Below are 22,731 nucleotides of genomic sequence, written 5' to 3'. Positions count from 1 at the left end.
AGTTTTATCTGCTTTGTCTCTTGTCCTTTAAGAGAAACAGCTAGACGCAAAGAGATAAAGAAAAACGTGCCCTCTTCTTTCTTTGGAGAGTCACATGTTTACGTGGGAATGCGTATATAAAATGTGCCATGTACAGTCGGGCAAACCCAGAAGTAACAAATAAGAATGCCATTTAAAAATATGAATTCCACTGGAAAAAAGTATGTAGCTGGAAAGCTGGAGTTATCCAGAAACATTAATGAAAAATGAAACATTTAAATTTCTGTAACATGGTAAATAAAACTTTGTATTAGATCTTAATTTGAAACAAGTGTATTGGTTTTTTAAATTTCTGTGTTCGCCCAATGAATTTGTATTTATTTCTAGTTTATATTCATTTATTCCTGCCTAGTCCTGGAAAGGCATATAAATTATAATTGCCTCTTGTATAGGAATCCAAGCAGGCCCTAGATTTGAAGTACATATTGATGTGGGGTTTAGGGTATCACCTAAATAAGATAGAACTTCAGCTATGAGATACTTAGAAGCAGGAAACCTTGGGTAGAATGATGTTTTAAGGTGAGTTTAATCTCTGAGGTGAACTCAAGTGGAGAGGAAAGGGACCCACTGATTTTATTCAGTTTTAAAGCCCCTTTGGTTATATATAACAGAAATCCTTTTCAGGTAGTTTAGGCACGATAGGAGAATTTAATATTAATAGAAGATGCAGGTTTGGGATTGCTTTTATGGATCCCAAGGGCAGGTGGGGCCTCAGTCACCTGTGGAAGCCAGAGGCTAGAGGATCATATGGAACCCGGGAAGTCGTCCCCTCAGTCCCTGCTTCTCTCTGGGTGGACAGATAGACTTTTTCTGTTACCCAGTCTATGTGGTAGAAAATGGGAATTGCCAACAGCTTCTAGGTTTATCTCTTGCTCAAAAGAGCAGCCAAACAGAAATGTCTTAATCCCAATTCCAAATTCCAGCTGCATACCTCAACTTCTATTGGGACCCAACAGTAGACATTTTCCCTAAGTCTGGGGTAGGGGCATGTTGGTCAGACATGCTGGGCAGACATGGCTGCTGTCGTGTAGCCGTGTCAGATTGCTGGGAGGGAAAAGAATCTCGAGAGGTGAATCCTGGGTGAGGTATAAAATAGGAAGATAGAACAACACGTATGAACCACAAAAGGTCCGGGAACAGATTATGGTAATTGCTGTTATTTCAACATTGAATGGAAATGTGTTTTGGCTTTTGAGTGCAGTTTGCCTTTCCTTTCAGGGGGGACTTTGCCTAGCCAGCCCCAACTTTTTAAGTTGCTAGGGCAGTGCTTCTCAAAGTACCATCCCTGGACGGACAGGATAATCATGGGATGGTGGGATAGGGAAGTGTTAGGAATGCAAATTCTTGAGCCCTACCCTGGGACCTAGTTGTAACTCTGGGGGTGGGTCCAGTTATCTGTGTTTTTATAATCCTTCCAGTGATTCTGACAGCTAAGGTTTGAAAAGCACTATGCTGAGGAAATGGTTAATTGGAAAAATAAGTTTCGTCCATCTGAAAAGAATTCTTTAAGGTGAAGCTGACAGAGAACAAAGCTAAATGTACATTTTACTTTTTAAAAAGAACCATCTCTTTTCAGTGAAGATTCTTTTTAATTTATTATGAAATAATGGTATCTGGGAACCTTTTTTTAGAAGGGCACATGTACCTAATAAATCAGGATAGTCTTGGCTGTGAGCCTCAGATAATACTACTTTTTTCAGTGTTCTTTGCTGTTAAATTTCATGATTATTTCTGGGCAATGTTGGCATTCTTTTAGGAGAAGAACCTTTCCGTGCCTCCCTTCAACATAATCTAAGACCATGTTGGAGACTCTTCTAAAGAATTTCTTGAGATAAATTAGAGATTTTAGCAAAATAATTTCTTAGGGCAAAAATTATTCACTGTTCTATTTGGTATTTCTCCTTTGGAAAATTACAGTCTAGCAAACTTTATAAGCAGTGTGACTTCGATAATTATAAGGATGAAAAATAGGTGTTTTAGTTTTATACTAGTGTCATCTCACCTTTGCCTCCTTCAGACATACAAGTTATCAAATTAAGTGGTAGAGAAGATGTGAGGCTAAGTTGTACCTGGTTTTACCTGGTTCCTTGTGATTCTACTTGCTTACATAAGGCTGAAAGCAGAGCTCACGCCTAAAGTGAACATGTAGATATATTGGCTATGTAAAAAAAAAAAAGCATATAAAGCTATGTAAAAAAGTTAAAGAGTAACTTAGAAATATCTGTAGAAAATTATTTACTAATTTTATTAACATCTGTTTATCACATTTTCAAATACATGGTACTTAAGAATTTGACAAAATGACACAGTCTGATCAGTCCAAAATTGAAAAATACTTTTTTCATTTGAACTTTTTTTTTTAAGTACTTGGAGAAATTTATTGAATCCTGTATTCTGCTTTTCTAAGAATCTATGTATTTTAAATTGTTATGCTTTAGAGGGGACTTCTAAACTGACTTTTTAAATGCACCATCCCATTTTTTATAACATCTTTATTGAAATATAATTCACATATCATAAAATCTACCCATTTAAAGTGTACAATTCAATGCTTTTTAGTATATTCACAGAGTTGTGGCACCATTACTAAAACTAATTCCAGAACATTTTTAGTGTCCCAAAAAGAAACTTCTTATGCATTTGCAGTCACTGTGTCCCCACCAATACCACCCCAAACCAAGGCAACCGCTAATCTGTTTCACTAGATTTGCCTATTCTGGACATTTCATTTGAATGAAGTAATACAATCTATGGTCTTTTGTGTCTGGCTTCTCTCACTTAGTGTAACATTTCCAAGGTTCTTCTGTGTTGTAACATGGATCAGTACTTCATTCCTTTTATGGCTGAATGATATTCCATTGTATGGATATATACCACATTTTTTTTATTCATTCATCTATTGTTGAGGACATTGGAGTTGTGTCCCAACTTTTGCTACTGTGAACATTCACGTAGAAGTTTTTGTGTGGACTTAGTTTCTTATTTCTCTTGGATATATACGTAGGAATGGAATTGCTGGGTCAAATAGTAACTATGTTTAACATTTTGAGGAACTGCCAAGCAGTTTTCCAAAGTAGTTGTACTATTTTACATCCCTACCAGCAATGGATGAGGGTTTCAGTTTCTCTACAACCATGCCAAAACTTGTTTTTTTCCTGTTTGTTTTTATTATAACCATTTTAATGATATAAACTAGTATTTCATTGTGGTTTTGATTTGGATTTCCCTGATGACTAATGATGTTCAGCATATTTTCATGCACTTAGTGGCCATTTGTATATCTTCTTTGGAGAATTGTCTATTCGCATTCTTTTCCTACTTTTTAAATTGGATTGTCTTTTTATTCTTAAGTTGTAAAAATTCCTTGTATATTCTGGACATGAGTCCTTTCTCAGATATATGATTTGCAAATATTTTCTCCTGTTCTGCTGGCTGTCTTTCACTTTCTTAATGGTATTATTTGCAACACAGAAGTTTTCAATTTTGATGTGGTCCAATTTATCTCTTTTCTTTTGTTGCTTGTGAGCACTATCACATTTTCCATAATTCCAAAAATTAAATAAAAATGCAGATTTGCTTAATGTTAAAAGAAAAGCCTGAATTCACTTATATTATCAGAGTACTATTTAATTTTCAGAGATATAAAGCCTGTGAAACCTGATTTATTGAATAATACCTCCCTAGTGGAGTTGACCCCTCTGATTTCTATATTTGCTGTAGCATTCTGCACTTTAGCTAATGGCAAAGAATCATTTTACATGACTTATAATGAATGCGACCAGCAATGGGCTTACAATAACGGCTAAATCACTTTCCTCATTGCCATATGTATCGTGAGCAACTGTCTTTATATATGAATAAAACCCATGACTGGGGGTAAGTTAAATCTAAATAAGGAATTAGACTTTTTTTTAGCACTTGAAAACTCAGAATTGGAGATACTTGGAACACCAAAACTATTTCTTATAGAAACGGAGTAGATCATTTTAGTAAGGTAAAAATGTGACATGTTTCTATCCGCAAAGATGTCTTCTCTTGAAGGTCTAGATTTTGTGAAGCTTAGAGGCTTTGTAGTGGTATTGTTGACCATATAAGCAGGACAGAGTCTGAAGTAACTGTATGCAGCTGTGGAAAGCTGTTCTTTCCCAGCTGCAAAGAGAACTTGCTTTTAACAGTCTCTCTCATGGTAACTGTGTTACACTCACACTTTGACCAGTAAGCACCATTCTTTTTATTTTGTAATTCCACATGCAGTTTACAAATTCTTGAGCCCATATTCCTGAATGGTTGTTGCTGAGCCGCCGCCCCCCCCCACCCCAGCAGGGGGTGGAGCGTGGGGGTGACAGGGCTTTTCCAGCGCACATCCCCAGGGCCAGCACTTCTGCACCTCTTTTCCTTTTTTAGCCTTCACCCCTCTGACCACCCTTTTTGCTTTCTTAACCCTGCTTCTCCATCTCCCACACTAAGGCCTGAGATTTAAAAATCCTCGACTCAAAAGAGCTCTTGTTGTATTATCATCTCCCTGTCGCATAGCTGCATCTGTTAATATAGCCATGAAAATTTGTATTCGCTTGTGTTCCCAGAAACCAGGCAAGAACTCTGAAAGGAATTTCATGTGCTCCACCTTCGTTATAGATTCCTTTTTGGCTGGGGCTGCTTCAGGACTGGGGCAGGCAGGGGTTTGGACACAGTAGGGATGAGGGTCAGGCTGCAGGGCAGGGGACATGGGGTATGGGTGTGGCAGAGGGGTTCCAGACCTTCCTTTATAATAGTGAGCAGAAGAATTCAGAGAGATGCCTAGGAAGAGTGTGTGCAGGTTGGGATAGTGTGCCCACCTCTTTTATTCCTATGTTACGTTCTGTTTCTGGTATAAATGACTGCACATGTTATCTTACCTACAACCCAGACTGCCCCACAAACAGAGAGGCCATTAGTAAATACTATTTGATGATGACAACTCTAAGAAGAAACTTTATTTTCCGTGGGATCCAGTTGCAGTATGGTTGCAAATATTTGGGTAACTAGTCAAGCAATCTGTTCAATTTTTCACTCAGAGGACAAATTTCCCTGCCAGGTAGAAGCTATGTACCTTACAATGTTCTAGTATTTTACAGTTCTCTCCCCTCCAGCCTTTTTGGCTATATGTCACCACAGTTATAGTCTTGTGAGGGAGAACATGACCATTATTTTCCTCAACAAGATAATCTAAAACATTCTGATTCCACAGTGGTTTTTCTTCTCGTCACCATATTAACCTTTCACCTTTAGCTTATTCATGTCAAGGAAGGGGAATATTAGCATGTATAATTAAACCCCATGGATACTGTGTCCATCTGGGTACATGCTGGTGTGATACAGCTGCCTCTGGAGAAGGGAATCCCCATTGCTAAGTAGCCTGTCCACTGCCAAGTGGCCGAGTCACCCAGTGGGCAGGAGCTGTTCTGGGTGGTGGTGCAGGGGCCACTTGGAATGTCTGAGTGCTAGATGGGCATAGTGTGAGGGTGACAGGGCCCATTTCCACTGGGCAGGGAAGTGTCCATATCAGCCCAAGACAGGAAAACTTTCACAAGGAGAATTCTCTCTCTTATGGCTTTTATTATCATATAGAAAGAGAAATGATTTAAAAGTGGTGCTTTCTCTCTATCAAAGTGTGAGGACCCATGGTATTCTTTCTGAAGGGATCTTTGTCTTCCCTCCTAATAATTTTTCTATTTACTCTATGTATTTTTCCCATTTTAAAACCATCCTGAGTTTGCACTGTGAGTTGGTTTACTTCCTTTTTTCTAGATACAGGATAGCAGCTGGATTCCAGTGCATTTCCTGGTTTCCTGTGGCTTGCCATATGCTTGTATCGCTTATCTCCACAGCTGGAGAGATGAGGGGAGGTGATAGAATAGATGCATGACCCATCACATTTTATCTTAGGTACAAAATCACGTGGTGAGGGTCACTGTTTCAAGAATAAATTACAAACTTGTTTCCTTACTTCCTGCTACTACCATCCTTATCCCCATAAACCCACCCTTGCCCTAAACATAAACACACACTTCCCCTATTTTCACTACCAGAAATTCTTCCTGCTGTTTTAGGGTAGAGGCCATTCGTGGGGACAACCTTACAGAGTCTTCCTGTGGTCCACATACATGCTGCCAAAGGCACGCTAATAGCCCCTTGAGTCAAGAGGGGAAGAGGCCCTCAGCAAAGCCAAAGGATTAATGAGGGCGAGAGGTGAAATTGCGCTGATTTCTGGGACTAATTTTGAGAGCTAGATCTCCTCCCTTACTCTGCATTCAGATGTTGATAAGAACCTTCACTTGGACTTCACCCATGCTTATTTAGCCAACATATTGGATAAATATGTAGGTAATACTTTTTTTAACACTTTTTTTTTATTTGAAGAGCTCTGGAGAATGAAGAAAGAAAACTGGGGACTAGGAAGATAATTTGATCAGGACAAATCCTTGCAATCACATGTGCCTACCCCAGTACATTTTGCACCCTGTTTATCTCATCCTCATACTATTTTAAAATATTTTCTCCTAAAACATTGTTCACGTTAAAAAGCTCTTCCTGCCTGACTCTCAGCTCTTCCAGAGACACCCAGGGCTAATGTTTCAATCCTGTGTGTAACAGCGAGAGTGTTCAGTTATTGGGGCCTAGCTCTCCAGTTTGAGGCTTACCTCTCCCACCCCCAACACCCCCCCCCCTCTAGCTGCCTGTTCCTTGTTCTTCAGCACCTGCACTAGGGAGTAGGGAGGACACAGGAACCAGAGAGAGGAAAGGAAATTAAAATGAGTTGCTTACACCACTTGTAAGTAGCTTTGATTTAAAAAACATTTGGAAAAGAAGGTTGAAACACAGCCAAAATACATTATGAGAATATCCATGCACTCTGTGTCTCTAAGAACTGTGGGTAATTGAGAGCCCAGAGGGAATGTCATCCACCAACAGGAGGTCCCACCCGTAGTCTGAGGACTCCCACAGGCATGGGACTAGAGAGAGTGCCCTGTCAAAAGGAAGGACTTATTTATTATTGGCTGTTAGGGCTTTCATTTTTGGCAAATGTATGTAAACATTTCCTGGGGTTTAAATGAACCCTATGCATTAGTCTTCCTCTACTTCTTGTTTGTCTTTCCATCTCTTATTATGGGCCTCCTCTTTTTTTTTTTTTTTTTTTTTTAATTTTTCATTCACTCAACAAATGTTTATTGAGCTCCTGATATTTTCTAAGGCCTTTTTTGGGCAGTAAGGACACAAAGGTGAATAACACACTGCCTTCACCTGCATGGAGCCCACGTTTTCTTTCCAACCCATCTATTGCAACCCATCTCACTCTTGCTATCGTGTGGCTTCTGGTCTGGGTTGTGTGATGTCCTGCCCTCTGCACTATTCTCACCAGCCCTTCCCTGCCTGCTGGAAACATTGGCCAATGGGAATGAAGTAGTCAGGGCTTCTCAGCAGAGATGTTCTTGTGACATGATTCATTATTATTTATACTAGCAATATTAATTAGCATACACTAGTATATATTAGTATTATATACTAGTATAAGTAATATTTAGCACCACCTAAGAAAAGCATTTTAAACTTGTCTGCATTTACTAAAGCCTTTTGACTATCTGGAAGTGGAAAATATTTGAAAGTTTGGCAAAACTCTTAGTTATTGAAATAAAATTTCATTTGCTTCTTCCTGTCTTTGGCATTAAGGAATTCCTCTGTCCGTCTCCCAACTCTTTGTGCATAAAGCAATGTCCAACCCATCACTTGACAGAGATGGCCCTTGCCTTTTGGTAATTTTTTATGGCAGCAGGAATTCTATGGAATCTTTCAGGAATTCTGCTTAAAACCGACGCACATGTACACCCCGGGATTCTGGTTCATGGAAGGATATATAAAGGCCTATTAATCACAACAGATAAGAATGGACAGGGCTTAGATTTATGAAATGGCAAAGGATAATAATGTTAAATAGCTTTAAGGTTAGATCAGATACTTTAATTGACCCTTCTCCTTTTTTTTTTTTTTTTTTTTTGCCTTTTTAATGTGATATAAGAAAAGTATATTCTGGACATTAGATAAAAAATAGGTTAATTTTTTAAAAATGAGATCATTTGGAATGTTACCAAATGGCATATGTACAGTTTAAATACACCTCTTTAGCTAATTTCTAGTGATGAAATCATTAAATGAAAAGAAAACAAGACGATGGGAGAGGTTTTATATCAAACACTGGGACACTCAGTTCAACAGATAAAGATTGAGCCACACACATCATCTGCTCGGTTGGCAAAGGTCATCTCCCCGAACCCCCACTGACTGAAGGGTTTTAATTTTGATTTTGATTTGGACAAAAGTGAAATTGAACGCAGAATTTGTATGTTTGATAGACGTATTCTGATTTTTGGTCACCAGAATCAAGTGGAACACTTATGCTGCAGCTGTGGGCCCAGTTCTGTGGCCAGTCTGAAAACATTTGCAAATACCCAATTAAGTTAACTCAGGCCAGGACCTATTGCATTGATTACTGGAATAGAGGACACAAAACTAATTTAAAAGTCTATGTAAGAATAACGTAACAAGTGCTTTGACTTGGCGGAAAATGATATGTTTCATGTACCCCTGAAAGAGGAATTCCAGGTCTTACTAACTCTTTGTTGCCTTTAAAGTTTGAGTTCAGCTCCTATAGGGCACATGTGTTCTTTGCAGATTCAGAATGATTAGTAAATAGAATACCTGGTGCTCCTTGTTGTGTATTTTTTAAAAATGGACTCTAAGTTGATTCCCTGCTTACCTCTGTCTACTTAGTTGTGAATTCTAGTGTGCATAGCTAATTCTTCAGACATTTGTTTATTTTTCTTCCTAAATTGCCAGGTAGTATATTGATATAGAGGGAAAAACACTAGGTAATTTGTGATTTTGATGATCAAATTCAGGAAGTCAATTCCGATAAAATACTTTTTAAATTGTTTTAGGAATTAAAAAGTGTGTGTGTGTGTGTGTGTGTGTGAGAGAGAGAGAGAGAGAGAGAGAGAGAGAAAGAGAGACAGAGAAGGAAGATGTGAACAAAAAACCCCTAGTCCTATCCTTTTAAATACAATTCTCCTAATGTTTAGGTTACTGTAAAGATTATTGTCACCACCCAGAAAAAAGTATTTAATTCAGTTAATGGATTAATTAATTAATGATTTAATTTGACCCCAATCTTTGATCGTCTTCATCATAGACATTGGCTTGGTCTCATGGTTTGCTGGGTTACTTCTGTGCTGTTCTGGGTGAAATGTGTGGGAAGTGTACGTTGTATGTGTGTGTGTGTGTGTGTGTGTGTGTGTGTGTGTGTACTGGAGGCCATTGTATGGCTTTTATGTTGGAAACTACCATTCTTGAAGGTTCTTATATATTGAGGAGTACTAGAGAAAATCTGCCCCACCACTCTTTTCTTTTATGGAGAGAGTTTCCTCTCTTTTTTTCCCAGGAACAAATGACCAATATGTTGCAAAAAAAGTAGGCATCTGAGCAGAGCTTGTATTGCCTCTCTCTGGGGTGGTAGCACCCTGTCGGGGTTCATTTCTCAGAGCAAGAACAGGGAGTTTTCCCTACTGAGGACCACTGTACTCTGGCCATTGTGGGAATGAACCAAGGGCCACACCATAGAGAAAAATGAAATTTAATATACAACTTCTCACGAAGAAGAAGCATGTAAGCCAAAAGGGAGAATAACATTCAGCGTCTAAGCGTCAGGTTCTTAATTCTGATAACAAGAATGGAGATATAATTACCTCCATTTCGCTGGGTATCTGGCTCCAGTTACAGGGTGAGGGAATAGCTGCAGGGCCCAAGGCTGCTTCACTCCCACATTGCTTGTCTCTAAGAAGGAAAAGCGAGGTGGTGCATAGTATCAGACTTCCCTAGCATAACATCCATTTCTGCTCCCATCCTTGGCCTCTGCTCTAGTAGGTCTGGGGCTTAATCATCCTCTGTGTGACCAAGAAAACCCACCTAACTCTTCATTCCCATTTTGTTTTTGGAAGAGCAGACAGAGAAGGCAGCTCTGCTCTCTCAGATGGCAGCGGGTGCCAGGTCCTGAGATAGGGATGCTACTACAAAGCCTCATTTCTGGTTCCTGGTTGTTTGTTTCTCTTCATTGGTCCTTTTGGCCTGCATTTTTGTTCATGAAATAGTAAGTGATAATCAAACCCACCGTCTCTGGAATATCTTGTGAATCTTATCTATTCTTCCGGCCTCTGCTTTAGTTCAGGCTCTCATCTCCTGCTTATACTATTACAGGTAGACTCCTAACAACTGCCCCATTTCCATTTCCTCTCATCCCTTCCAAGTGCCACTGCCACATTGGCCTTCTGAAATGCAGTTTGATCATGCTGCTCCCCTGCACATACCCCAGTGGCAGGCCCCTCACTGACTCCCCATTCGGTACAGGCTTCCAAGCCCAGCACCTGAGATTCCATACTCTGCCCCGGCCTACCTCTCTAGTTTTATTTCTCTGGAATATAACTTGACACTCTTTGTTAAACAGTCTTAAATGGAAGATTTGATTTCAACACCAAGGTTACAGCATGAAGAAGTTTTTAAAAATCTGAACTCTTGGCATCAAGACAGAAAGTAGAATAGGGTAGAAAGTAGAAAGCCTGGGCTGGGAAGAGGGAATGGGGAGTTATTGTTCACTGGGCATAGAGTTTCCATTTGGGAAGATGACAAAATTCTGGAGATGGATGGTGGTGTTGGTTGTACAACAGTAGACTACACTTAATGCCATTGAACTGTACACTTACAAATGGTTAAAATGGTAAATTTAATGTTATGTATATTTTACCACAATAAAAAACAGAACTCTTAGACTTCTCAGCGAGGTTGAGAGTATAAAAGTGAAAGGTTATTAAAGATGGGTGCGAAAGGGGATTTTGAAGATTTCTTGGGAGAGAACTGTGCTGTGATTCCCCTGTGACAGGGTAGAGGGGATGGGGAAGGGCTACCGGCCTCTCGCCTAAGATTAGAGTGCACCGTCTGGGAAGTTTGTGTTTTCCTCAGTTGGGGAGCACAGTGGACTGGTGTCTGATGTCTGCCTGGGAAATCCAGAGGGGAGAAATGGGCTGGCAAGCTGCTTTGGTGGCTGAGTGAAGGAGAATTGCCATGGTATTACGTTCTGCCCAAACTTGGCCTCTGTATCAAATAGAGAGTTGCTGTTTCCCGTGGCCCAGACATAGACCAAATTCCCACAAGAGGGCTGGCGTGGGTTTTGTCTTAAATGCTGTCTGGTGGGGCTGCCTAGAGAATGATGGTACCTCAACACAAAGGAAGATGGAAGCCAACAGGTGGATTCCTGTGAGCAATGGAGGAGATAAGCCATCCCAGGCAAGAGGGAGTTCACCCAGGTAAAGGGAACTCCAGCAGAGAGATAGATCACCTCAAAGTTAAAGGTCTCTGAAGACCCCATGGGCAAATACCATGAGAGAAACCTCTGCTGGCCTAAGGAGCATCAAACCACTTTACAACAGGACAGTGAGTGAAGACCTCAATCTGAAAGGGCAGCTAGTGGATGGGAGAGAAGGCAGCAAGAAAGGGAGAAGGAGCTGACACACCCCTTTCCCACCCCACTCCCCTGGGTCTGGCAGCCTAGAGACTCTTCCAGGAGGGGAAGGACTCACCTTCAGAGGAGAGGGCTGAACTGTGCAGTATCACCTGAGCTTAGGCGTTCTGGTTTCTGAATCGAGGCTGTTTTGGTATTTAAAGGGGCAATAGGGCTTTGTATTTTCTAAGAATTACCAGGTTATGGGTCTGCCTCAGTTTTCACCCAGGAACAGGGGAAGAACCCTTCTCCCTGGACAGGTTTAAAGAGACAATGAAAGACAGAAATAGAGTTGCTTTTGTTATACCCTGTGAGTCCTCCTTATTCAAGGTACCAGTTCTGCCTCTCAGTGTTGGCCCTCCAGCCAAACCAGACAACACTCCAGGTAGAACACAGTTCCACCTTTGTGCCTTGGTTCATGGTCTACCTTGACTTCTCTTCCCACACTATATTTTAGTTTTACATCTTGTATTAGAAGGATGTTTATACTTGTCTCATCATTCGTTTAGATTTAAACTACTTGAGGGCAAAAACCGTGTCTTATTTGTCTTTGTAGTTTGAATATCATCTCTCATAGTACTTAGTACATAGTAGACATTAAAAAAATATTGTGGAATGACCAAATGACTGACAAATGAAGTAGAGCACATTTTGATAGCTAACATGTATTGAGTATTAATATATGAAGATAAGAAAACCTGTGTTACCACTTTCTTACTGCTCTTCCCTTCTTTTGCCAAGCAGAGTTTGAGCAGGGATTATCCCCTTCACAAACCACCCTTCTAGTCCTGCTAGGAATACACAGCATTTTTAAACACTTCCAGAGATGAAATGTCATTCTATACCTCTCTGTCACAAACAGGACTTTGTCATCTTTTTATAGGTAGATATAATTGTTTATCACTTTTAGCTACCTTAGGTAAATGACAAAATATCCACATTTATCATAGAAAATTTGTAAAATACAAATCAGCATTGTTATAGATAATCACTCACAACCCTTTCCCCCAAGCATAACCTGCTGTTAATACTTTGTCCCTCATCTTTTTCCATGTGCCAATTTCTTTCTTGGAATAGCAATATAGGTCACTTGGGATAAAATGAGTATTTATGAAAGGATTCTAAAAGAGATTTTTTGAAGAGATTCTAAAGGAATTCATGTTGTGTGTGTATGGGGCGGGAAGAGTGAAATCCTGGATGTGTAGACATGCCCCTGGATAATGGGAGTGAAGGCTAAAAGTGAGTGGAAATGATTAATTCAACCATTGTTATGTTAGAATGCCCTAGGCAAAAAGGAGAGAGCTGGCCTAGGGGCCTAGTGGAGTAGTAGCAGAAACCTCTGTTCCCAGATTATCCCATCTCCTGATTCCCAGGCCAGCCTGTTCAGGCACCTGCCTGAGGTGGTGATTAAAACCAAGATGAGCCTAGGCTAGAACATGAGAGGAACTTTTTCTTTCTTCTTTGCCTTGGGCACTGATTAAACTTTTTTTGGTGCGAAAACTAGGATGTGGCAAAAACTTTAGAGCAGTGGTTTTCAACCAGGGTGATTTGGATGCCCCCAAAGCAAATTTGGCAATGTCCAGAGTCTTGCTTGGTTGTTAAAACTAGAGGATGGACCTGGGTGCCATGGCAGACACCTCCCAGCTACTTGGGAGGCTGAGACAGGGGGATTGATTGAGCCCATGAGGCTGTAGTGCGCTATGATTGCACCTGTGAATAGCCACTCCACTCCAGCCTGAGCAACATAGCAAAGCCCCATCTCTAGAAAAGCAAGCAAACAAACAAACAATAAAACCCCTAGAGGACAGCGCTGCTGGTATCTAGTGGGTAGAGACCACGGATCTTGCTAGTACAACACAGTCCCGCACAACAAAGATTATCTGGTCCCAATTATCAACAGTACCAAGGTTGAGAAATCTTGCTTTTAAAAAAAGGCAAGAAAACACTTGGCAATAATGCTATTGCATGGAAGAGAAAGGACTATAGGAATACTTATTGTATTATGTCTCGCTTGTCCATTGAGATGTCACTTTGAAAACTCTTCTCTGTGAGTCTGGCACCTATCAGAGTCAGAATGCTGAAGGATTTTGTCACTGTTTTGTGCATTTTTGAAAGGTCAAGAGTTGTCACAAGAAAGAACAGAAAGCACTTCATGTAAATCATACTTGAAATTATCCCAAGTAGCTTTTAAAAACTAATTTCATTAAATTCAGTGGTGCAAATAGCTGGGTAGCTCTTAATCCATGGTCAAAGCTGGGGAATTGGCTAGGACAGTGGGTGAGGGGCGGAGAGAAATAGTGAAGCTTCTTTCTAGCTTTGCTCTTTATATTGTTGAGTGTATTGTTTTGTTTTTTTAACTAAATGAATCCCTTTGTATTTGTGCTTGTATTCCTTTGCGTTTGTTCTCAGGCCTTGGAATTACTTAACAGTGCAAGGTTCAGAGGTATCACTCATTTTATGTACCTGTGACATTGACCGCACTGTTTATTTTCCAGATATTAAATGCTTTGGGGGAACATGAAAAGGGAAGCATGTGTTGTGACTGCCCATGTGGGTGGGTGATCTGGCTGGATGTCAGGATGGCTGTGAGGTCACTAGATCCCTACGGGAAGGGGGAGATGAGTACTCAAGAAAAAGTCAGATGGACTGGAAGCAAAGGCAAAGAGGCTAAGCATGCACCTTGGACAGCTTTCTTCCCTTCCCTCCCCTCCCCTCCCCTCCCCTCCCCTCCCTTCCCTTCCCTCTTTCCTTCTTTCCTTTCTTTCTTTCTTCTCTTTTCTTTCTTTCATGACTGACTGAATCAATGAATTTGATTTCTATGAGCTGCTTCACAGACATACAGAGAAAAAACAGCTTGGCAGGAATAGGGGAAGTGGGGAGGAATCTAAATTAAATATCACAGTTGCCTGCAGTTTAGTTTCTGACAAAAAACAAGCAGTTTTCCCTGAGAAGCATGTGTCCTATGTCAGGAAGAAAAAAGAACAATTAGCACTCTTCTTACATGAGATCTTCTTGATAGCACCATATTAATTTTAATCATTTAATTTAAAATGCTCTTCTATTTTTTTTTTTTGTTTTTTAACTGCTGGTCAGTAAACTATATGTGTATTTGACTTTCACCTGTGTTACACTTTACAAGGAAAGCATGGTTTCTCTGACCTCCCAGCTTACAGCAATGAGGTTTTCCCCTTCACATCTCCTGGCTGCCCCACAGGTCAGCACCTCCTTTATACCGTTTCTTACTGTTTTATCTATCTATCTATCTGTGTATCTATCTATCTATCTATCTATCTATCTATCTAACTGTTTACATTGTTAAGTATAAAATGTTCTATTTCCTTAAGTACTAAGTTTGACTCTTGATATCTCTGACATTTCACTTTGACACTTCTTGTTTTATTTTTATTCCTCAGTCTTTCAAATGCATACTTTGGCCTGTGATTACCTTTCAAATTTTTTTTTAGAGCAATTTTTGTGAAACCATGGATAAGTCAACAATTTGTGTTATTTTCAAATATGAGTTCATTTGTGGAACCAGTGCAGTGCAGACAGCTTGAATATATCAATGAAGTGTTTGAGAAGGATGTGGCTAATGAACACATAGTACATTGATGTTTGAGAAGTTCTGTTTTGGTGATTTTAATCTTGAAAATGAGCCACATGGTTGACCTGAGACCAAGGTAGATAACGGTGAGCTGACAACTGTAGTGGAAGTGAATCCATCTCAACCTATGTGTGAATTAGCAGCAAGGTTCGATGTTACTATTCCAAAAATATTGGACCATTGGAAACAAGTCAGCAAGGTAAAAAAGCTGGATAGATGGGTTCTGCATGAATTAAACAAGTGTCAGAAGAGAAATCGTCTCGAAGCTTGCCTTTCTTTGCTGTCAGGACACAAAGGCAAACCATTTCTGCACCATATTGTTATGTGTGATGAAAAATGGATACTTTTGGACTATGGCAAGTGTTTGGCACAATGGTTGGATAAAAATGAAGTGTTGAAACACAGTCCCAAACCAACTATTCATCAAAAAAGCTAATGGTGTCTGTTTGGCAGTCCAGTGCTGGTATTATCCAACTACAGCTTCATGAAATCTAGCCAATAGATTACAGCAGATGTCTGCTGCAACCAGTTGGACAAAATGATGAGGATGCTTGTGATTAATCAACTGATATTGGTCTATAGAGATAGGTCAATCCTCTTGTAAGACAATGCTCAGCTGCATCGCACAAACACCACTGCTCAAACTACTGAAGCTGGACTTGGAAACTCTCTATCATCCACTGTATTCACCAGACCCTTGCACCAACTACCACTTCTTCCAGGCTTTGGACCGCTTTTTGCAAAGAGAAATAATTCAATTCTTAACAAACTGTGGAAAACACCTTTCATGATTTCATCGCCACTTGCTCTTCAGGCTTCTTTGCTGCTGGCATGAATAAGCTATCATTAAGATGGCAAAACTGTGTCAATAGCTTAGGTGCATACTTTGATTAATTTTACTGCTTGTTTGAGATATAACTTCTGACTCAAAATCGGACTTTCATATTTAATGACCTAATCTATTGGTCTCCCATGTCTACTATAACAAAGTACCATAAACTTGGTAACTTAAAACAATAGAAATTAATTCTCCCATGGTTCTGGGGGCCAGAAATCTGAAATCTCTCCAGAGGCTCTAGGGAAAAAATTCTTCCTTACCTCTTCCAGCGTCTGATGGCTCCCGGCACTCCTTGGTTTATGGCTGCATCACTCCAGTCTCTGTCTTTGTCTTCTTATAGCCTTTTCCACAGTTTCTGGGTCTTGTCCTCTTCTTTCTCTTATTAGGACACTTGTCATTGGACAAACGAGGATGATTTAATCTTGAGATCATTAACTTGTCACATCTGCAAAGACCTTTTTCCAGATAAGGTCACATTCACAGGTACCTAGGGTTAGAACATAGCAGTATCTTTTGGGGGCCCACCATTTGACCCACTACTCTGTCTGTCGTCTATCCAATTATCTTATCAAAATCCTCTTTGTTTTTTGTTTTCCAGGGTGCTGAATAGTAAACAGTAGTTGATAATACATGCTTATTCATTTGAAAGTGGGCCTTATTTTAAAGTGACCCAAATTAATGGCTGGGCTAATTGTCCCATCTTGTCTCACCTTGTTTCAAAGATGTTCCATCGTTAGCTCTGAGCAACACATGAATATAGACACTCCAGCCTTGCAAAGCAAATATGTGTTTCAGACTAAAGACCAAACATCTAATAGCCACACCAAAAGGATGAACAGTCAGTAAATTGTACCATTATTATAACCTATAAGATTGCTGTTTTTCTAGGTGTTAATCCTTGGGCTGCAATTAACTTCCTAGGTGGTCTTGAGGATTACTGGCTTCCAACAAGGTGTAAATGTCTCAGTTGAATTGACCCTATTTACTCTCTATTAATTTCGGTGCCCTAGAAGAGAGGGAAAAAAATTGATCAGAGCTATAAAAGTGGAGGGAGAAAATTATAATATTAATATGCTTTGCTCTTATTTGATTTATTGAATTGAGTAAGTTATAAAACAAGAGCAGACATTTACCATGTTCTCTGTTAGGTCTGGAAGCAGCATGGTAGAAAGGAGCCCATGGAGATGGTCAGGAGACCTGAGCTCTGGATCTGGAGGCGGGGGCCTGGCTCTCCTGCCATCTGTGTGACCTTGGACAAGCCACTTAATTTCTCTGGGCTGAAAAACGGAAGTTTCCTACCTTTTCAGGAAATCAGATGGGATGAGCAGTAGTTTTCACACTTTGTTCCATTGTGCTGTGCCTGTCCACTTGTCTTCCCTGACACAATCCTCATGGTTTTTTCTGATTAGAAACTGAATTTGGTTCAGAATTAAGAAACCATGGTGTTTTTGTTTCTCTTCATTCACCTGCTTGCAGCGGAAAGCCACAAGGAAACACAGATGGTGAAGATTAAAGAGGAACCCATGGAGGTTGACATTCAGGACTCCCATGTCTCAATATCACCCAGCCGGAATGTTGGCTATAGCACTTTAATCGGGCGAGAGAAAACCGAACCCTTACAGAAGATGCCAGAGGGCAGAGTCCCCCCAGAGAGAAGCCTCTTCAGTCAGGATATCTCTGTGAAGATGGCTTCCGAGCTCCTCTTTCAACTGTCGGGTATGTTTATGTGCAGAAAAATGTCAATAATTGGAAATCGTTGGAAGGAAAGCCCTTCTAACAGAGTTAAAAAAAAAACAAAAACAAAAACAAAAATAACCCAACCTGAATTATAGGATTTTTTAGACAGAAATCAATTTTGTTGCTTTAATGCGTATACTGCCATCCAAACTAACAGTTAATAAAATGTTGCCAAGTAGGATTCCTGCCAAACTTTCTGTAATAAATAGTTAGGAAACATTTGAAACTAGAACTCTATGCAATTCTCTGCAAATGATTCCTGTTGACTGGGCTAAACACCTCACCTCTAATTTTTGCTTAGGCAAAAAATTGATCTGATTAACAGTTTTTTTTAACATGCAAAAGATAAACTTCAGTATACTCTAGCAGTGACTGAATTACCATGAATTCCAAATTAGTGTGGCCTGAATTAATGACTTTTTTTGTCTCTTGCCAAAACAAAAGCAAAACAAAGGAAAAGCAAAAGATGAAAGTGTGAGGTCTGTTTCTAGCTATAGCCTTAGGTAGAACTGTTTCTGTAAACCCACTTTTTGTACTTCACATTCTTGGAATTCAAAAGTGCTGTAATTACCAGCTCAGTGAAGTATCTTGATAAAATAGCTGAGGTGCCCAGTACATAGGTTGTTCCTTTTGTCAGCATTTTTGAGCCACATTCCATTCGTCCCCAACAAATTTAATATGATATTATTTTTTGGACATGATTAAGATTGGTAATGTAGACACATAAAAGATTCAGGTTTCGATAGAAATACATACTTAACACCTTGTCCAAAGTCAAGCATTGGTGTACAGATTGAACTCTGTGTATCAATAAGGTTTGTTACTAATGTTTGATAAACTTTTGTTATGGATAACAAATTCAAAACACCAATTAAATTTCTCATTATGTGTAAGTATTCGCTTGTTTTCTCTCTTAAGGAAAATACAAGGAAAGAGAAAAGAAACTAAAATCTTTGTGCCACCACAATAGTTCACCTTCTCGTTGGCTTGGTGACATAGCTCCTAGCTGTATAATTATCAAATGGTGCTGAAGATGGTGGCCTCCAGATCCTCAAATAGGGACTGTATTTGTGCATATCCCTGCAGTAGTGGAAATTGTTAATTCAGTAAACTTAATAGGGCACATAGAATTTTGCAAACTCCAAAACACATGAGATACATTTTTCAGAGGCTGAAGTATATCTAAAAACAACATAACTTTAATAATGATCGAGGAGTTAAAATTTGCAAAAGTGAGACCTGCATGGTTCTTTACAGAAAGTTTCTGCCTCTAACTGTACGCTATCATGATCTCTATCAGCTAAAGACTTAGTGTCTGAGAGTTCTCACCCTGGCACTGTCACTGCCTGGGTGACCTCAAACAAGTCATTTAGCCCCTATTTCCTGTTCTCTGAAAGAACACTGGCTGTGAATCCAAATTCACCCACATTGTCATTGTTGAGTGGACAGTGGTCCATGCAAACATACATGCAGTGGCTTCTGACTAGTATTAGAAAGTGTGGGACAGATGTTATAAATCTTTGTGTAATTTTTTTAAAAAATCCACAAGATTAGGAGTTTTTACTTGCCCTGCTATTGAAATCTGAAACCCTACAGAGTTGGCCAGTTTTTTCTAGTTACTTAAAAGAAGCCATTGAGAGCTGTGACCATCAGGGTAGGGTCTTCACATTTGAACTGGATTGGGAAGGCCAGAGTTCAACTTTTGTGCTCTTGAAAGCTAATTAAATAATTTCTGACAGCTGGTAGATACAGACCTCAAGCCACAGTAAGGGAGGGTCTGCCTCTTCTTGTCTAGTGATATTTTTTGTCCTTTGTGACATTTATCAGAATAAGCACTCAATGATTGCAGCACCAAGAGGTCTTAGGCTGTTTTTATATCCTGTCTCACAAAGGGGCCTAACAATACAAAATCTTAAAGGTTGTCATCAAAGTCAGAGGCAGAACAGTTGCAACAACTGCAGTTTTCGTGCTGAATCAGAGGAAAGCAGAAATTTTCAGCTGGGGGAAGATACAGTATAAATAACTGTTTTCTGTGTATATGTGTATAGGTGTGTGTGAACACATACTTACTAAGGCCTGATTAAAACCAGACAACACATTTGAAATTTGTTATTAAATGTTTCCTTTTGACTGGTTTTTAATAAAATATTTTTATGGTTACTGTTTATATGCTTTTGACTATTATCTTTTCCAGTAAGACAGGGAGGATTTGGATGTTTAAAAAAGAAACAAACAAACAAAAAAACAACAGAAGAAAAAAAGAAATGTTGAGGGTATTTCTACTTAAGACTAAAAGATGGAAGTTAAGTGAGAACTGCCTGAGAGGTATATCTTTCATTCTTTCTCCTTACAGAAAAAGTGAGCAAAGAGCACAATCACACAAAAGAAAACACCATTCGGACAACCACCAGGTAAGCCGTTTTGTGCAACAGGGGAGGAAGTCCCCTCGGAATACCCCTGTGTGGGCCATCAGGCCTGTATGGCACGTTGAACATTGTTCCCAAACCACTTTCTCCCACTGGTAAAGGAGTCATGCCCTTTACCAACATTTTTCAACCAGAACTTCTCAGTTGGTAGAAACAATACAGAAATCAAGGACAAAGAGGAAGACCACTAATATTTATTAGACATCTAATGGGAGTCATGTTCTGGGGAACTTGCCATATATTATTATTTTTTATTCCCAAAAATAATTTTGGGAAATAGATGTTATTATTATCATCTTTGCAGAAATTTCTTGACCTGAGAGCTTAAATGGGTGGCATGGCTGTGAGTGGGGCCTGGGTCTGTATCTCACGAAAACCTCACCCTGTCTTACTGTAACTATGCTCCTAACTGGCCCTGCAGCTGTGGACTGATAATCTGTCACTAGGGATATCCAGACTTTTTTTTCCATACAGCACTGTTTGGAGGGCAAAATTTTTTTAAGCTGAAGAAGGACAATGCTTTTTAAAAATTGCAAGAATATTGATACCATTCACAACTATGGGAAAGAAAGTTCTCCACTTGCCAAAGGCAGTTTGAGGTGGTCAGCCAGTGTGGGCTGCCTGTCAGTCTGCCATTGTGGAAAGGCGGGGTAGCCAGTGTGGCTGTTCTTACTGAGCCTCAACGGCCACTGAAACCTGAAATGTAGGCAAAAGGCAACAAGTGAAAACCCCACCACTGCAGAAAAGGAGTTCCGGGAAAATGCGATCTCCACTTTTGAAGGACCATCCTGCACCCTCAAACCTCCATTCAGTTTCTGAGTTAGCCCAAGATATGAGCTGTATAGGACGAACAAGAGGAAAATGAGTTTATAGGATGAATAACTAGGAATAGGGAGACTAGCCATGAGCTACCTAGTCTTTAAGTCAAGAACTTTGCTTTCCTGAGCAAACAGTGGTTAGATTCTTCCCGATGGGAGGAGTTGATGGGTTTTCTGTTTCAAATTCTTGCAACAAAAGATAAATGATGTTTTTCTTTTTGATGTGATATGAATTGATCTCAGAGCATCATCAGGCAGGTGGACAGTACTCATTTGAACTTTAACCTGAGATTTTTTTTTTATTCCATTAATTGGAAATTAGGGATATCAAATATCAAACAGTAATTAAAACAGAACCAACTTGGCTTACACTGGGTTTATATAATATTAGGGAAAGGAACCTCCTAATAGAATAGAAGAGTGGAATGTATTAGCCTTGTCTCATATATAAGTATACAGATGGAAAACGAGACTCATGAAGATGGAGTGTAGATTGCTTGTATTGGGAACTAGGTCTAAGGGGATGGAAAGGCTGTTTTGTGTATTAAATTGGATGCCTGAATCAGAGATGTGAGCTCCTATAGATTCCAGCCTACCTCCTGGTACATCCAATCTTAAAGCTATTTAATATATCTGCTCGTGTCCATGAGTCAAAACACTGATGAAATTGGCCGGATTGGTAGACATTTGAAGACAACAGACTAAAAATAACAAATGTTAATTTTAGTTTGCTTCCATTGGATTCTTGAAGTGTCATAGGTCAGGTGCCCTAGAGATGGGGATTCCTGTGGAAGTGCTTTATTGAGGGATGCTCTCAGAGGAGCCCGCAGGGAGGTGATGGGAACAGGATAGGGAAAGAGAAGGAGAAGGAGCTGAGCAAAGTTGTGGATTTAGCTGGTTTCTAACTTACACTCCATCCCCTAGGGAGATTCACTTGCTTCAGATCACCCCCTTCAGGGGATGTATAACTTTCCAGGTGAGTGGGGCTTCAATAGAGAGGGCAGTTCTCACTCATAGTTGGCAGCCAACACTCACAGCAACTCCAGGGTGGGTGCACTAGTGCTGCACTGAGGATCTGCGTGGGACCCCAACAGCATATTCTATGGAGGTTTCTGCCAGCTCTTTAAGATTACATGACAGTATTTATACAGCATAAAGGTGTGCTGTATGCTGCAAAACCACGTTATTTTATGCTTTTCAGGTGTTCTCTGAGAAGAGGTAAAAGAAGGTTTGAACTGGCCCCAAACAATTGAAATGTGCCTCAAGCCTAAATTGCCTTGGCTGGAGCTGAAGCATGATTTTAGGATAGAAGAGAAATTTTTTTAACCATTTGGCAAAAATGAAGCAATCCGTAAATTCTCCTCTTGCTGGGAGATCATGAGTGAGAGGAAATCCGCATCAGATCTTTTGCCCAAAGCAAAGGAAGAGGTGTTTCCTGTGAGCCCCCAGCATGATATAGTATTCAGAAATCAGTTTTAAAGAATTCTTGGCTTATAGTTCTATAAAATCTTCAGTGTGTTTTTATTTTTCCTTTGAGTAGGCAACTTGCTCAATTAGCCTATCCACAAATAGATCTCTTTTTTGCCTCTCACCTCATACTTCAGGTGGAATAGAATCAAGTTGCTTTATGCCAAGAAATCCTCTTTAACCAGAGTTAACTGATATCAGGGACAGAAAAAATGCCAACT

General features: G+C 39.8%; 1 protein-coding gene across 3 annotated transcripts in view; it reads left to right on the top strand.

Moving 5' to 3' along the window:
- Positions 1–22,731, top strand: part of ZNF827 (zinc finger protein 827) — a 160,625-nt gene that overhangs the window by 68,170 nt on the left and 69,724 nt on the right. For all 3 annotated transcript variants that reach the window (XM_012660030.1, XM_012660032.1, XM_012660031.1), the window contains 2 exons: positions 17,539–17,778; positions 20,153–20,210. In XM_012660030.1, coding sequence (XP_012515484.1) covers positions 17,539–17,778; positions 20,153–20,210 — 298 coding nt within the window. The remainder of the gene's footprint in view (positions 1–17,538; positions 17,779–20,152; positions 20,211–22,731) is intronic.

This window comes from Propithecus coquereli, unplaced genomic scaffold (genome assembly GCF_000956105.1).
Source record: "Propithecus coquereli isolate 6110/MARCELLA unplaced genomic scaffold, Pcoq_1.0 Scaffold65, whole genome shotgun sequence".
Classification (NCBI taxonomy): Eukaryota; Metazoa; Chordata; class Mammalia; order Primates; family Indriidae; genus Propithecus; species Propithecus coquereli.
Note: the sequence above shows the minus strand (reverse complement) of the source record. Positions and strands in the feature narration are given on the sequence as shown.